The following is a 17,809-nucleotide window of genomic DNA, read 5'->3' on the forward strand; positions in this document are numbered from 1 at the left end:
TTGTCTTGCTGTTGCTGTCTTCACTGAAAACCTAATAAAAGTCACCGAAGTGTTTTACAGAAGCATGTTTGTTGGACACTTTTGTTTCACTGACAGTTTTTTGTTCTTCTTCGAGTGATTGCTCATATCCATTCCAGTTAGGTGTGCGCGCCGTGCGTGCACGCTCGTCGGAAGATTTTTACCCTAGCAACTCCGGCGGGTCGGCAGGTCGCCCCCTGGAGTGGCGCCGCCATGGCGCTGGATATATACCCCTGCCGACCCGTCTGCTCCTCAGTTTCTTCTTACCGCCCGTGTCGGTCGTTGGAACAGTGGAGCGCGGCTTAGCTGTCCTCCACTTACCTAGCTTCTCTTCGTTCATCTGATCTCTTGTTGTGTATAGTTGACTTAGTCCATAGTATAATTAGTTTTATAGTTATAGTTAGTTAGTTAGTTGTTGTACATAGTTCGGGATTTGGGCTCTAGCCCTTCCCCACACCCGGTGCCCGGGCCCATGCCCGGTTCACCAGGGTTTAAACTGTGCTCGGCCTGTAAAAAGCCGATGCCCACAAGCGATCCCCACGACTTTTACCTGAAGTGGCTCAGGGAATCGCACATCTCCGACAAGTGCCGCATTTGCAAGGCCATTAAGCCGCGGACTAAAAAGGAGAAAGACTTTTGATTAAAGACTCTCCTTATGGAGGCAGCCCTTAACCCTCCGTCCTCGGCACCGAGCACTGACAGCGCTCCTCAGGCACTGGACCGTGCTGGCTCCGTCAAGACGCCTCGACACTGGCCTCTTCCGGTGCAGGGACCAGACCGAAGGCCTTCCACGTCCTCCACACCTTCGGTGCAGACTCGTCCGGATTGCCCGGCACCTACCCCTGCCGCGACACCGATGACCGTGGTACCGTCGACTCCGGTCCTGAGATAGCTGTCGAGTCCGGTCCAGGAGAGCTCCCCGGTGAGACCTGTGGTCGAGCTGACGGTCCCCTCCACGCCAGAGACATTCTCCTCGTCCAGGGACCTTATTGCGATGACTGAATCTCCCCTGCCTCAACCCCCGGCACTGCTGGTGCGGGTTCTCCCTTCCAGAGGCAAGCCTGCCACTATGAGGCCTCCTTCGCTGGAGTCGACGAGCTGGCACCAGTCCCGATCCAGGTCCCGGCACCGCTCAAGGTCTCGTGGTCGGTCCCGATCTCGATGCCACTCGCAGTCCCGGCACTGCTCACCCAGGCGGCACCGCTCATACTCTCGGCGCAGATCCACCTCTCGTCCTGGTCGGTACTCTCGATACCGCTCTGGCTCTAGGCACCGCTCCCGGCACTGAGACTCTCGCAGCCGGTCCCGCCACAGACGCTCAAGATCCAGGTCGACCTCCCGGCACCGCGCTGGTTGCAGGTCCCGGTTTTGGTCTCGGCACTGATCCCTGGCACCGAGGAGATCTCCAACGACGGGAGCGAGGGACTCATACCAGCCTCATTCGGCTCCTCCATGGCCGTCCCGACAGCCGTCCCTGTCATCTCAGGCAGACAGTGTATACGCCCTGGACACCGACGTGCCTGCTGCCTTGTTCAGCGAGCCCCAGCCTCAAGATCATGGTCCGCAGCAGTGGGGATTCTGGACTCCCTGTGCTTACCATCAGGCCCAAGGCCCTCCCCCAGGTCCACCGCGCTCAACGGCCTCGGAACACGGGGCGCCGGTGGCCACAATTAACCCGCCCCCCTCCTCCTATGGAGGAAGGGTTGACCCAGCCTCAGGACTCTGAGCTCCCCAGGGAGACGGACCCTATGCTTCAGGCGAAGCCCACATCAAACCTGCTCGTTCCAGGTCTCTCCTCTTCATCCTCCCTTGACGAGGCTGTAGCTGGAACCTCGTCGGCCAGCCCTCCTCCAATTGACCTCAGGGCCCACCAGGACCTCCTCAGGCGTGTTGCACAGAACATGAACTTACAAGCTGAGGAGGTCCCAGATGTCCAAGACCCAGTGGTGAACATATTGTCATCCGATGCCCCCACTAGAGTGGCTCTCCCATTTATCAAAACCATACAGGCCAATGCCACTACAATATGGCAGTCTCCGGCCTCTGTTCCGCCCGCTGCGTGAGGAGTAGAGCGCAAATACATGGTGCCCTCAAAGGGCTATGAATACCTATATGTACATCCTCCTCCTTGTTCCCTTGTTGTCCAGTTGGTTAATGAGAGGGAGCGCCATGGCCAGCAGGTCCCAGCCCCTAAATCGAAGGATGTGAGGCGCATGGACTTGCTAGGGCGTAAAGTTTACTCTGCGGGAGCCCTCCTGCTCCGTGTGTCCAACCAGCAAGCCCTCCTTAGCTGCTATAGCTACAACACCTGGCGGTGGACAAATTTAAGGAGCTGCTTCCGCAGGACGCACGGGCAGGAGTTCTCGGCGATCCTCGACGAGGGGAAGAAGGTCGTGAGAACTTTCCTCCAAGCTTCCCTGGACGCCGCGGACTCAGCCGCCAGGACTCTGGCCTCTGGCGTGACTGCGCCGTATCTCATGGCTGCAGGTCTCCGGCCTCCCCCCGGAGCTCCAGCACACTATTCAGGACCTTCCATTCCAGGGTCAAGGGCTGTTTTCGGAGAAAACTGACCCTAGGCTGCAGAGCCTAAAAGACAAGAGCGTCATTATGTGCTCGTTAGGGATGCACACGCCTGTAACTCAGCGCAGGCCCTTCCTACCCCAACAGCACCACCCTTACCCTCAAACCCGGCAGAGACAGGACTTCGCCAGACAGCGAGGCAGAAACAGCTGCCGTAGGCAATCAGGCAACCAAGGGGGCCGGAACCAAAGCTCCTCCAAGCCTTCCTCCGGGCCAAAACCTTCCTTTTGAAGGTGCGCCCGAGGGCATTGTACCAGTTTCTTTAAAGGATCCGTCCCCACCCTTTTCCAACCTGCTTTCCTTTTTCCTCCCTGCGTGGTCCCAGCTAACATCAGATCGTTGGGTCCTACGCACGTTGGAACTTGGATACCATCTACAGTTTATTTCAAACCTCCCCCTTCTACTCCCCTCCCTCGTCCCTCTTCAGGGACCCCTCTCACGAGCGACTCCTCCTGCAGGAGGTGCAAACGCTCCTTGCCAAAGGAGCCATAGAGGAGGTACCGGAGCATGAGCGGGGCAAGGAGTTTTATTCCCGCTACTTCCTGATCCCCAAGGCGTAGGGAGGTCTCAGACCAATCCTCGATCTGCAGGAACTCAACAGCTACATGGTAAAGTTGAAGTTCCGTATGGTATCCCTGGGGACCATTATCCCATTCCTGGAGACTGGTATGCTGCCCTCGACATGCAAGATGCCTACTTTCACATAGCCATCTTCCCACCTCACAGGAGGTTCCTCCGGTTCGTGGTCAACCAGCAGCATTTTTAGTTCGCAGTCCTCCCGTTCGGCCTCTCTACAGCCCCAAGAGTATTCACCAAATGTATGGCTGTAGTCGCCGCCCACCTTCGCCACAGTCGGATACACGTCTTTCCGTATCTAGACAACTGGCTTATCCGCGGGACCTCCGAGATGTGAGTCCTCAGTCACGTCCGCATTGTCAAGAACCTTTTCCTACATCTAGGTCTAATGATCAATGTGGAAAAATCGACTCTAATCCCCACTCAGAGGATAGAGTTTATTGGTGCCACCTTGGACTCGACTCTTGCCAAAGCCTGCCTACCACTGCCATGGTTCCAGGCTCTGACGGCCATCATCCGGAGGCTGCAAGCGGCGCCGCTAACTTCGGTACTCACCTGCCTCGCTCTCTTGGGCCACATGGCGGCCTGCACGTTCGTAACGAACTACGCAAGACTGCGCCTACGGCCCCTCCAATCCTGGCTCAACTCGCAATACTGTCCAGCCAGGGATCCTATGGACGTGGTCGTCACCACTCCCTCGACCGTGCTAGACTCCTTCCAGTGGTGGCTGGATCCCTGCATGGTGTGTGCGGGGCTCCCGTTCCACCCACCCCAGCCCTCGGTGTCCCTCACAACGGACGCATCATCCCTCGGTTGGGGGGCTCACCTCGGGCACCTACGCACCCAAGGCCGTTGGTCACCTCACGAGCTGGACCTCCACATCAACGTCCGGGAGCTGAGAGCGGTCTGCCTCGCTTGTCAGACGTTTCAACAACACTTGCAGGGCCGTTGTGTGTCGGTATTCACCGACAACACCACAGCCATGCACTATATAAACAGGGCGGCACAAGATCTTCACCCCTGTGCCAGGAAACCTTACAACTATGGGACTTCTGCATAGCCCATTCTACACACCTCATCGCGTCCTTTCTCCCAGGAGTTCGGAACACACTGGCGGATCGCCTCAGCAGATCCTTCCTTTCCCACGAATGGTCACTTCGCCCAGACGTTGCTCTTTCACTCTTCCGGAAGTGGGGGTTTCCCCGGATAGACCTCTTTGCATACCGTGGGAACAGGAAATGCCAGACGTTCTGCTCCTTTCAAGGCCTCTCACCGGGTTCAATGGCGAACGCCTTCCTTGTGCCGTGGACAATGCACCTGCTGTACGCCTTTCCACTGTTTCCACTCGTCCACAGGGTCCTACTGAAAGCACGCAGGGACAGAGCCCGCTTGATCATGATAGCTCCAGCGTGGCCTCGGCAGCACTGGTACACCATGTTGCTAGACCTATTCATAGGCGACCCTGCTCCCCTGCCTCTTCACTTGGACCTCATCACTCAGGACCATGGCAAGCTCCGTCACCCGGACCTCAAGTCACTCCACCTCATGGCATGGCTCCTGCGTGGCTGACTCTCTCTGAGCTGCGTTGCTCCACCCCGGTGCAGCAGGTACTCCTGGGCAGCAGGAAGCCTTCCACTAGACCTACATATTTGGCCAAGTGGAAGCGCTTCGCGTGCTGGTGCATGGGAGCGGAACTTCCTTCCCGCCGAGGTCTCCATATCCAACATCTTGGATTACCTCTGGTCCCTCAAACAACAGGGCTTGGCAGTATCATCTCTACATTCCACTCAGGAGAGGATGGCCGCTCGGTGTTTTCTCATCCGATGGTGTCTAGGTTCCTTAAGGGCCTAGAGCACCTCTACCCTCAAGTACACCGCCCTGCCCCAACATAGGACCTTAACCTGGTTCTTACCAGACTCATGCCCCCTCCTTTCGAACCGTTAGCAACTTGCTCCCTTCTCTACCTCTCCTGGAAAACTGCTTTCCTGGTGGCCATCACGTCTGCGAGACAGGTTTTGGAACTTCGGGCCCTCACGGTGGACCCCCCGTATACTGTGTTCCATAGGGACAAGGTGCAGTTGCGACCACATCCGGCCTTTCTCCCCAAAGTGGTATCGGCCTTCCACGTTAACCAGGAGATCTTCCTCCCTGTCTTCTTCCCAAAACCGCATTTTTCTCACAGGGAGCAGTAGCTACACTCCCTAGATGTTCGTAGAGCGCTTGCTTTTTATATAGAGTGAACTAAGCCATTCCGCAGAACCCCCCAACTCTTTATCGCTGTGGCTGAGCTGATCAAGGGGCTTCCTGTCTCCTCGCAATGGATTTCCTCCTGGGTAACATCGTGCATCCGTGCCTGTTATGACTTGGCTCATGTCCCATTGGGCCATGTGACTGCGCACTCCACCAGGGCTCAGGCATCATCAGCTGCTTTCCTCGCTCACGTGCCCATTCATGAAATCTGTCATGCAGCGACCTGGTCCTCGGTCCACACCTTTGCCTCCCACTATGCCCTGGTTCAGCAGTCTAGGGATGACACAGCCTTTGGCTCTGCCGTATTGCACTCTGCGACATCTCACTCCGACTCCACTGCCTAGGTAAGGCTTGGGAATCACCTAACTGGAATGGATATGAGCAGTCACTCAAAGAAGGAAAGACAGTTACTCACCTTTGTAACTGTTGTTCTTCGAGATGTGTTGCTCATATCCATTCCACACCCGCCCTCCTTCCCCACTGTCGGAGTAGCCGGCAAGAAGGAACTGAGGAGTGGACGGGTCGGCAGGGGTATATATCCAGCTCCATGGTGGCGCCACTCCAGGGGGTGACCTGCCGACCCGCCGGAGTTGCTAGGGTAAAAATCTTCCGACAAGCGTGCACGTGCGGCGTGCACACCTAACTGGAATGGATATGAGCAACACATCTCAAAGAACAACAGTTACAAAGCTGAGTAACCGTCTTTTCCCATTGTCTCTCTTGATAGATGTCACTTCTGTTTGAGCAGGTTTTTTGCTTTTAAATTAAATGAGTTTAAAAAAACAGCAGCTGAAATGAGCTTAGGAAAACAGGGCAATTAACAGCAATAATCTTCATTTTGTGTAGTGTCTTCCTGACAGATGTATATCCAAAATGCTTTAGCAAATTATGCTAGGGGTAGTTGCAGGATAAATAACACTAAATAGAAGAGTGGGAGGATTTTTTCTCAATGTGGTCCCTGTTCCGCAAACCTTTTTTGTTCCCATGAATATCCCCATTGGATTCAGGGGCCGATGTTTTGTTGAATGTGTTGGCATATATTTGGTCTCCAGCGTTGGTTATGCTTTTTGTTTCGAATTTGCCAGCTGTAAACATGCTAATGTTTGCTTTTTATGGGCGGGAGGCTAGCTGTATGCTCCAGGTTCACATTTGTGTATTACAACACCAGTGCTAGCCACTGACAGATTTTAGATTTTTAGGAAGAGTGTGGGTTGCTGAATGTAGCAGTTATTGATTTTATCACAGTACGGAAGTGCAAGTTGATCTGCCGGAACATGTCGTTCTAGTCATGTTACAATACCTGCTTTTAATTTGCAGTGCGTAACTAGACTTGTGAGGAACGCAAACAGTCACATAACAGAGAAACAGCTCCAAGTGTTGCTAGGATATGCTGAAGAAGATATCTATGATTTCTCGCGTCAAGCCACTGCCTTCGGCCTTTTAAAGGTATTACTAAAGAGCACGTGTCTGGTTTACAATTTCCGAATTGTAGAAATGAAAGTGCTTATATTGTCTACCTGCTACTACAAATCAGGTGACAGATTACAGAATGTCTGTTAAAGGTGTCCTTGCTATACAGAAGGCCATGAAGCTTTTCTGCTTGACTTTAACAATAGATGTTCAGGATCTTTCTAGGTTACACCAGTCTACAGTGACCAGAGAACTAGTGAAATGATGAGATCACAAGCGTTCTTAGAGTAAAAGTAGAGCAATCTGGAGTTTAAAACTGTTTCTTGGAGTTGTTTTGTTACCACATTTAACTTCAAAGACTAATGAACATTTTGGATAAATGATGTCTGTGTTAAAGACTTGACAATCCGCGCCCCTTCAACCGAGCTGTGAACGCTCACCATGAACATGCTGCAGGTCCTCCAGCAAAAGCAGACCTGACTTTGCTGGCCACCTCCTTTAAAAGGAGTTACTCTAGCAATAAAGACATTCAAAGGCGGATGTTAAAATAACACCAAAGTTTGGTTTGTGGTGCTGTTGTACCTGACAATGCGCAAGCAGAATGAGAATGACTCGGGTTGTACTTTCACGTGTTTTTTTTCAGGCTATTTTATCCAGAAAGCTGATTGTTCCTGAAATCGATGCCGTCATGCAGAAAGTTGCCAAGTTTGCCATCACAGGCCAGAGTGAGCCAGTGCGAGTCCAGTGCAGGCAGGTTAGTAGAAGGTGGTTTCTTTCCTTAAGCTCCATGCTCTGTTGTAATAAAACCTGGTAACAGAATCTCTTTTATTAATGGTGATAAGCGTGTTTAACAGCCCAGCTTCTAGCACTCAACCCAAAACTGGTCTCATGTATTAGGAGTTGCCGGACTGGATCAGACCCCAAGTCCATCTAGTCCGGTATCCTGTCTCAGATAGTGGTAAGTACCAGATACTTCAGAGGAAGATGCCAGATTCAAGTGACAAGGGATCCTATGAACATAGTTCCAAAGGTTAGTTACCTTTCCTGTTAAAAAAGGATGCCTTAGCATTAGTTTAAGTTTATATGGGTGGTGTTGTAAAGGTCGCAGTAGGCATCAGACATATCACAATACAGAAAATAAATAAAAATATCCAAGTGGTCAGCCTGGCTGCAAATTATTTCTTAAGGAAACATTTTTATTTCTGGAGAACCAAATAAAGTAGGGCAAACCCACATCATCCCAAGTGGCAAATTTCTTTGCTGTGTCGTCTTGATGCTCCAGTGATTTCAAAAAGGTCCATGTGCAGAGGATGTTTTGTTTTTTTAATTCTATTTTCAGCCCCACAATCTGGAACCATGCTCCCTTGTTAATGATTGCCATCCAATTCTATCTCTTAAATACTACCCCTTCTTTTTCCAAACACAGCTTGGGAATCTTTCCAGATACTGCAGAGAGCCAACCCGTTTGATCTCTGAGAGGAAGTAGGATTTACCTTGCACTTTGATATTTATCCCTTCCTCCCTCTGTAACTCAGGTCCTAATTCAGCAAAGCATTGAAGGATGTACTGGTCTTTAGGCACGTTAGAAATAACGTCCTGGGACTGTTCTTGAGCTTCAGGTTAAGCACATACTTGGGCATCTAGCTGAGTCAGGGCTGTAATGCTGTTCCTTATCAGACAGTAAATATCCTAAATGTGAGAGGGAGTTCAGAGAAGGGAAACAAGAATAACTGAGAGATTGGGCTTCTTTACTGTAGAAAGGAGATGAATAAGAGGGGACAAGTATATAAAATAATGAATAGCTTAGAGAAGGTAGGTTGGAAGCCTCTGCTCGCCCTATCTCATACAACTAGAAAAAGGGGGCATGCAGCAAAATTAAATGTGGGAAATTCAAAAGGAATACTCTTCATACAATGGGTAATGAGACTGTGGAACTCTCTGCCACATGAAGTCATCAAGGCTGAGAAATAAGAGATTCAAAAAGGGACTCAACGTTTATAGCAATAGCAAGACTGGCTAGTTGTAAACAGATATTGCTAACAAAAAAAGTTGTAAGAGATGTTAAACGTCCTGCTCAGCACTTAAACTGATCTTGAACTATTAGAGATCAAGAGGAGACTTAATGGTGAAGGGGGCAGATGATCCCATATTTGCCTGCTGCGGGATGTCTTTACATCAAGTCTGGATGAGTTTCTAAAAGCTCTGCTCTAGCTGATATAGGAATTACTGTGGGAAATTCTAAGGCCTGTGTTATGGAGGTGGTGAGGCTAGATGTTCACAATGGTCCCTTCTGAGTCTGTTACTATAAACGGGGCAGATTTATAATGAAAGCAGCTGATGATCTTAGCATTAGGGACCATACTAAAATGAGCTTTAATTTAATATTTGGAGAACTTATTTTGAGGTTTGTTGAGCCTTTCATTTTAAACAGAGACATCATAAATTCATAAGTGCTAGCTATATAGTCATTACCAAGACTAAAGGCTTGTCTACACTGTGGGGACGATGGCAGTGTAGCTATGCCATTATAACCCCAGAATGTAGACATATCCTACAGCAGTGGAAGGGGTTTTTCCATTGCTCTAGGAACTCCACCTCCCAGAGCGACAGTAGCTAGGTTGACTGAAGCATTCTTCCAGTGACTTACTGCATCTACAGGGGGGGTTAGGTTGGCCTAGCGACAGCGTTCAGAGATGTGGATTTTTCACGCCACTGAGGGCCGTAGCTATGTCAACTTAAGTTTTGAAGGGGCTGATCTTGTAACGTACTGAGTGCCTGCAACTCCCATCCAAATCAATGGATGTTGAGACGGCTTGGCACTTTGCAAGACGAGACTTTACATACACATGAAAGGGAGGTGTGTATCTTGTTCACAGTTGGTTGCAAAAAGCGTTGTTCTCATCATTACATTTTCACAAGCTGATCCTGTTGTTTCGGGTAACTCTTCCTTCTCTATTTTTTCAGATTTACCTGAAATACATTCTCGACTATCCCCTTGGTGACAAGCTGAAACCCAATTTGGAGTTCATATTTGCTCAGCTCAAGTGAGTTTGTAATCCTTGTTGTGTGCGTGGCTTTTCAAATAGAGCAGTGTTATAAATCCTTTCTTGTGCAAGTGTTCCATTGATCCCAGTGGAGCTGCTCTTGAGAATAAGGGTATGCAGGGTCGGCATCACATTTTCCTAGCTGTAAAAGTAAAATGTTCACTTTGTTAGAAGCAAATGAAAGAACATTTATGGCAAATAAATACTGCACCTATCCATCTTTTCTTAATTTCTGTACTGTTTTTGCCTGTTGCTGTTATATAACCAAAATGTGGCTTTAATTGTTTGCTGTCAATGGTTAGTCAGCTGCACTGCCGACTTGTGTACACACCACCATCATCCGCACAGTGACAGTGAATTACAGAGCACACGAGAGTTTTGTGTGCTAACTGCCCCTTGTGGGCCGTGGTACTGTAGCTCTCTTCACAGGATTATGTTAACACAGACGTAAGTACTTTTCAGTTTGCGTCAGCAGCTTCTGCCTAGGCAGTTACAGCACATTCTGGTGCATTCTGCAAATGTCCCCATGTAATTTATTCATGGTGCCAGTTGCATATCCCAGTACCTGCCATGTTGACTCAGTGGCGATGGGGGTAGAGCCAACAGACTGCCCATTCCTGTCCCTGTACGTGTGCTCTGGGAGGTGGAGTAAGTGGTCACCGTGGTTGCTTACTCCTAATGCCAAGACCCAAGTCCCAGGTAGCCTGCACTGGGGTGCAAGGGAGGTCTTTGTCTCCCCTCCCTCCCTTGCATGAGTAGGTAACATAAGTCGTTCTAACCCCAACTAGTTTATTTTTTGTAAGATCCCATTCATCTTTCCACTTGGAAAGTGGTCCTTTGGGCCAGGATGTGCATGCAGTCTCCATTGACACTGCATTCATCAGTGGGTCTTCTAGTGCACTGTGAATTCTGCTGATAGAACACATAACATGGAGGGCTGAGTCCTGCTACCCTACCCCACTCAGAAGTATCTTACTGCTCCAGTAGTGTCTGTGAGGTGCTGGAGGAGAAAGGTACTTCTCTAGGTGAATAAGGCTGGCTCTTAGTTATCACAGTTCAAATGTGTGAGTCTTCAGTTAAGCAAGTTGAGCACATTGTTTGTCTCCACTACGGAACAGGCATTGATTATAAAGATCTGTTTGTTCTAAGATATCCTTGGTGCATATATTTGGAGAAACCCAAAATGTTTGCAATTTTCTGAATTTCTTGCAATTTTGGAAGATACTAACCCACTCCATCTTGTTAATTATTTTCTTTCAGTTATGACTATGAGACTGGAAGAGAGTCTGCATTGGAGATGATTGCTTACCTCTTCGAAATGTTCCCTCAGGTAACATATCTTAGTTTCAATCATCAGTTCTTTTCAGTTACATCCAGTAACTTTGCAGATTTATTAGAACTGGATGCACTTGGCTGTTCACATTCTCTCCTATCACAAACATACGGAACAGTTGTCAGAGCATTAATGTTGGTTCTTCTCTAAAAAGTGACAGTTGAAATGACAGATCAATTATCTTTCAATGGTTCCATGTCAGATTTGCTTATTTTACAAGGAAAATGGTGTTACTGCATGCGCTAGAACCTGTTTAAACCAACTTGGAGATGTTTGAGTTAGTGAGAAATGCTAAAAGAGCAGAAATGAAACACAGCAGGATTGGGGAGTGCATTCAAATGCAGTCACTGTATAATGGAGTAGCAGTAGCTGTTCTGTAGTTAAGTGGAAGTAGCCTTCTATGAGCTTCCTTTTCCCTTCAACTCTGGGGAACATTTTTTCAGAAATGTTAGGAAAAAAGTCAGCACTGGAATTTTAAAGCTAGGTTGTTTCAAGAATTGCCCTGTTCTTTAGATTTTCTTAACTTTTTTTGGACTTCCCATCTCTGAACTGATTTGGCCAACAATCTCCAGACTTGTGTCTTGGCTTTTCTGGGGATAGATTGTGCTTTTAGTGGGGGGGACTCGCAATGAGGACTGAAGAACTGGTCTCAGGTCCATACAGAGTAACATTTAAAACAGCGTTATACTTCTTTATAAACAGGCCTGCTGCTGACTCCAGCCAGTGTCGCTGCAACTGCTGGGCTGAGCCAGATGCTGTGGTGGTGGGGGGGTGGATGAGGATGTAGGAGACTAGGGGAGGAATGCAGATGAGCAGGAGGGGGAATGGGAAGAAAGAGACCATCACGCGTAACGAGATGTGAATTTCCGTCTATCGCAGTGGTGCCTAAACTTTTCCTGGCACGCCCCATTTTACCAGTAATGGAATCTGTCCACACCTCCCTTCCATTACTGCACAGTTGGCTCAGCAAAGGAACTTGGGCTGAAGGCGGAGCCGGGGGCAGAACTGGGGCTGGGGAAGGAGCTGGGGCTGAAGGTGGAGCTAGCCTGGCGGCAGAGAGGGAATGAGGGCGAGCTGGGCTGGGGACAGCAGTGGGTGGAGTGAAGCTGCGGCTGGAGTCAGAGCTGGTCTGGGAGCAGAGTGGGGCTGGGTGGTGCTCCCTTCCCACTCTCCATGAGGGTTGGTCTCCCCCACAAAAAAATGTTTCTCTGCACCCCTCTAGGTTTGGGGACCACAATTTGGGCACCACTGATCTATTGTATGTATGTATGGCTCCCATTCCAACTATGTCCGAGCCCCTCACAATTTTTACTGTATTTATCCCCCCAACATCACTGTGAGGTAGAGATTAAATAGGGAAGCAAAGCACGAGGCAAAGGTTGCATGAGATGTCTGTGGCAGACCAGCAGGTACAGGTCTCCGAAGTCCAAACCTTATGCGCCAACAACTGGACCACCCGTCTGACTTCCTCTGTTTGGGCCCAGAGTTGGGTCTCTGGAATCCTCCTGTTTGTGTGCGGGATAAAATAAAACCTCCTGGAGATTGCCAGGTGATTGATTGATTTTGTTTCCTTTCAGGGATTACTTCATCAATACTGCGGTTTGTTCTTTGTCCCCCTCTGTATGATGATGGTAAATGACGACTCTCCCAAGTGCAAGAAAATGGCAGCCATGGCAAACAAATCTCTGCTCACTAAAGTAAACTCTGCAAACCAAGATCTGATGTTCTCCCTAGTCACCACGTGGTTTAACAGCGAGAAGGTATTGTTCGTTTCAGTGCACCCCAGCTCTTTTCATTGGGAGAATGGAATTGGAGCAAATCAGGGGGTTATACATGTTTAATTTTGGTGGGTAGATGGTGTGTTCAGTTAAACTTGTGTGGTGGTGCAGAGATGAGATTGTGGAGCAAAGCAGTCCTAGAGTCGCAGCTTCTTAAAACTCCACTGTCCTGCACAGTCCTTGCTTGCAAGGAGAGGAAGAAGCTATGTAGATTCATTCTTGAATAGGTCCAGCAGAAGTGGCTGTTGTAGCTAAGGTTATTAAAACAGTTTCCATTATAGCCTGCCTTGTTTTACATGCTTATGGTTTTCTGAAAGTTCACCATTTGGGTTGAACAATTCTCCTTCTTCAGTGTTTGCCCAAAGCTAAATGTTTTGGTGGTGAAATTTGAGCAAAATCCCTTTGAACTTGAGCTTAGTAACTGGCTGATGGTGCTATTTTTGTTCGTCTGCTTTAGTCCATCCTCTCTATTACTGGGATCTAGCAGATTTAAGACCTTTTGGGTCCAATCCTGATTTGAGTGGTTCTGTTGACTTTTTGAATAGGCAAGGTGTTTCTCCATTTGAGCTCCATCATCTACAATATGCTAACCAAGTAAATGGTCTGAAGCTGTGGGCAACTTTGTGGGGTGCTTCAAAACCGTGTAGTTTCGGAAACTTGCTAAAAATTAGCATTCTTGAAAGTTCAGCTTTATGATGTGAGCTTGTTTTCTCTCACGACTAGGGATATTGTGTGTCTTAGGCTCCCAACCTGATGCCATAAAGAGGCCTGATTTTCAGAGTGTGGATTGGTACCCCACACTCTGGAAATCAATTTCCTTTAAAATTGTCCCACTTTGGGTATGCAGAACAGAGGCACCCACTAGTGACGTCTGAAAATGCAGTGCCTTATTCGCTGAGTTGTATTACAGAGTGATGGGTTCTTCATATTAAATCAAGAAATAATGATTGCTCTGTCTTCCTCTCTGTTGGCAGAGCTCACACAAGCGGCTAGCTGCGCAGGCCTGTGGTTTGTTCGTCGAAGCCGAGGGCGTGGCGTTTGAAAGACAACTTGGAACCATTCTCCCACTGATCGAAAAAGAAATTGAACCTCTGAAATTTGAAAATGTAAGTCATTAGTCCAGGGATAAAACGTTGGGAAAGAGACAGGTTTAGCTGGGGAAATTGCAATAAATAAGTGGGAGGAGGGGGAGTCAACTTAAAAATCACACTGTGTCTGTATATGAAAACCTTCTCATGCGACATGTCACAGTCTATATGAGGGTTGGTCTGCATGTGCGTGTGGGAGAATCTAATAGAACCACCAAACTGCATGCATACCTATGCTGAGTGACCAAATGATCTTCTTGCCCCAGCCTCTCTTCAACTTTTGTCACCCTTGCTCATTGTTAGCTCCTATTCCTATTGTTAGCTCGTCAGGACAGGGACAGGTCTGCTGCGAGGTGCCCAGCGTGCTCTTGGGCATTATAAAATAATGGTAGTAAGATGAGCGGAACCGAAAGAGATAAGAGAGAATGCATCTTTTTTCACTTTGTTGACTTTGTGCATTTGAGAGCACTTGATGTGTAGCATGTCAGCTCTCCGTGTCTGGATGAGGCTTTCCCACAGCAGTAGGAGAGAAGAAACACTTACAGAAAATGGTGATTGTAAAACCACAACAGTGGCAGAGGGGCTGATATTGCATCTGACACTTCTTGGGATCCATTTATTTAAAAACAGACTAAGTATCAAGTTGATTGTGTCCCTGTAACCGAGAAACCCATAGGTTTAACATGGATATGAAAGGTCAGAAATACATCACGATTCTTAGTTTAACCTATAGAAAATATTAAATATTGTATTTAAAAATTGTATTCAATACAATATTATATTGAATACAATTCCCTTTCTGTAATTCAGTCACTGAAAGTCAATTCAGTGCATGTGTTTTGGCTTCAGATTACATGGCTACCACTGATTCTGATCGATTGGTGAGCACTCTGTGGTATGAATCGCTGGTCATAAAGAAACTGCCATGTATTTAATAAGGAATGCCAAAAGGCTGAACAAGATAGAAGAGCAAGTATAGTTATAAATGATATAGTGTGTTCGTGTACAAATGCCTGCATGTACATATATACAGAGATAAGTAACATGGCAATCTTCCTTTGGAAACTATGAATCCTTGTGAAACAGTTTTAATGGACTTATTTCCCTTACACTAAATTCATATAGTAAATATAAAGCAGTCATAGGGGTCAATGTGGAAGAATTCAGCCATCAGATATTAAATGTACAAAATAACCCCTTCTGTACAATTCTAGCCAACTCTTATAACTGTCTCTTTGTTGATTTATGCTTCTTTTTAGATATCAAAAGAGACTGAAGAAAAGGCAGCAGATAGATTGTTGTTCAGTTTTCTTACTCTGATAACAAAATTAATCAAGGAATGCAACATTATTCTGTTAACCAAACATAATGAGATTTTGAGCAATATCTGGCGTAAGTATGAATAGTATTTTCTACTGTATTAGAACTAAGATTGTTGATAATTTGTGTTGTTGTGGTTGCCCTAATGCAAACAGACAAAGATCTGTGCAGGAAGATTTGCACTTTGAAGAGGCATCTATAATATAAGGCAGTTACTAGTGAAAGAACAGATGCTAATAGAAAAGGTTAGACCATCAGTGAAAATGATCTCTCTCTCTCTGTTCTGGTTGGTGGGAACTATTTTGGGTAACCCAAAGGCTGCAAACTGGTGCCTGTTTGGCTTTAATTAAATCCCTTAGATTACAGCTTTCAGTTCTCTGAGAAAAATGGTTTTCTCTGTGAGACCATAAATAGCAGCCAGTGAACAGGTGACACGTGGCAGAGCAGCTCTTAAACGGTGTGCTTGTTTGGAAGGTCCATCTCAAAACCATATTATTGATTGGTTGCAAGTGATGCACTGGCATGTTAAGCTAACTCATTTGGGTGTGCGGTGTTGGTGTGTTGTACTTTTTAAAATTGCTTTTCTTGCTGTCTGCAAAGGGCTTGCATCTGATTGATTGTGTCTTTAAAGAACAGCAGGCTTGCAAGTGTCTTTTTTTAAAATCCCAGCAGGTGTCACCCTTACATATGCCACTAATTATGTAAAACTACAAGATTTTTCACACTGTAAGGATAATTTTTAACCAGTTGATTTTGGGAAACTTTTACGGGAGAGTGCATCAACTTCTTGATCTGTTGCTGCTGCAGACGTTCCAGGGTTGTGGAGAGGTTCACCTCTTCCACGCCGCCATCACTTTTCCCTTTATCATAGACACCATCAGGCCACTCAGCATTTTCTTCTCCCTGGGCTGTAAACTGACAAACCTGTAAGTCTCTGGAATAAAAGGGCTTGAGAGAATTAACTTGGTACACTTTGGGCTTTAGGGAGGAATTGGGAAATGCTGTGAGGTAGTTAACAGCTCCCAGGTGCTCTTGGACCGTGAATGGCCCTTCCCATGATGCTTCCATCTTATGGGCCTGTCGTGCCTTCAAGACCATAACCTGGTCTCCTACCTTGAAGGAACGCTCTCTGGTATGTTTATCATACCAGGCCTTTTGCTCTTTTTGAGCATCCTTTAGATTTTCTTTAGCAAGGGCTAAAGAGTGTCGGAGGGTGTTTTGTAGGTTGCTTACAAAGTCCAGAATGTTAGTTCCTGGAGTGGGTGTAAACCCCTCCCATTGCTGCTTCACCAGCTGTAATGGCCTTTAACCTCGTGGCCATACACAAGCTCAAACGGTGAGAACCCTAAACTGGGATGTGGTACAGCCCTGTAAGCAAAGAGCAACTGCTGCAACACTAGGTCCCAGTCATTGGAGTGTTCATTCACGAATTTACGTATCATGGCCCCCAAAGTTCCATTAAACCTTTCCACCAGGCCATTGGTTTGATGGTGGTACGGGGTGGCAGTCAAGTGATTTACCCCATGAGTTTTCCACAGTTCTTTCATGGTCCCTGCCAGGAAATTTGTCCCTGAATCCGTAAGGATATCGGAGGGCCAACCTACCCTGGCAAAAATGTCTATTAGGGCCTGGCACACAGTTTTAGCCCTAGTGTTGCCTAGAGCTACTGCTTCCGGCCATCAGGTAGCAAAGTCCACAAAAGTCAGTACGTACTGCTTTCCTCTGGGGGTCTTTTTTGGGAAAGGACCCAGAATATCCACAGCTACTCGCTGAAATGGCACCTCAATTATGGGGAGTGGTTGGAGAGGGGCCTTGACCTGGTCTTGGGGCTTTCCCACTCTTTGGCATACCTTACAAGACTGGACATACTTGGCAACATTCTTGCCCATCCCCTCCCAGTAGAAGGACTTCCCCAACCTGTCTTTGGTTCTTTTCACCCCAGCATGGCCACTGGGATGATCATGGGCTAAGCTTAAGAGCTTCCCCCGGTACCTAGTTGGAACCACCAACTGTTTTTGTGGATGCCAGTCTTTCTGGTGTCCACCAGAAAGAGTCTCCTTATATAAAAGCCCTTGTTTTATAACAAACCGGGATTGGTTAGAAGAGCTGAGAGGCGGTGGGGTGCTCCGTGCCGCGCCCCAAGCTTTCTGAAGGCTGTCATCTGCTTCCTGCTCAGTCTGGAACTGTTTTCTGGAGGCTGGAGACACCAGTTCTTCCTTAGACTGTGGACTTGGGCTTGGTCCTTTGGGAAGCGATGTAGGTGCTGGGGTTGTTTTCGTGGCTGGTGAACTGCTCTCCGCTGGTGCACCAGATGGTATTTCAGGCTCTGGCTGAGCCTCTTGGGAATGGTTGTCTGCTGCTTCTGCCAGTTCAGGCATGCTGGCACCCTCTGGCGTTGGGGTTGAAGATGTG

At 47.8% G+C, this 17,809-nt stretch overlaps 1 protein-coding gene and 1 long non-coding RNA gene across 3 annotated transcripts in view; one reads left to right on the forward strand and one right to left on the reverse strand.

Moving 5' to 3' along the window:
- LOC127042744 (uncharacterized) overlaps positions 1–17,809 on the reverse strand; it is a 439,524-nt gene that overhangs the window by 418,632 nt on the left and 3,083 nt on the right. The gene's annotated exons all lie outside the window — the stretch shown is intronic.
- UTP20 (UTP20 small subunit processome component) overlaps positions 1–17,809 on the forward strand; it is a 104,612-nt gene that overhangs the window by 78,183 nt on the left and 8,620 nt on the right. For both annotated transcript variants that reach the window (XM_050934046.1, XM_050934056.1), the window contains exons 50-56: positions 6,742–6,870; positions 7,478–7,588; positions 9,799–9,878; positions 11,139–11,208; positions 12,789–12,971; positions 13,964–14,095; positions 15,337–15,469. In XM_050934046.1, coding sequence (XP_050790003.1) covers positions 6,742–6,870; positions 7,478–7,588; positions 9,799–9,878; positions 11,139–11,208; positions 12,789–12,971; positions 13,964–14,095; positions 15,337–15,469 — 838 coding nt within the window. The remainder of the gene's footprint in view (positions 1–6,741; positions 6,871–7,477; positions 7,589–9,798; positions 9,879–11,138; positions 11,209–12,788; positions 12,972–13,963; positions 14,096–15,336; positions 15,470–17,809) is intronic.

Source organism: Gopherus flavomarginatus, chromosome 1 (assembly GCF_025201925.1).
Source record: "Gopherus flavomarginatus isolate rGopFla2 chromosome 1, rGopFla2.mat.asm, whole genome shotgun sequence".
Taxonomy (NCBI): Eukaryota; Metazoa; Chordata; order Testudines; family Testudinidae; genus Gopherus; species Gopherus flavomarginatus.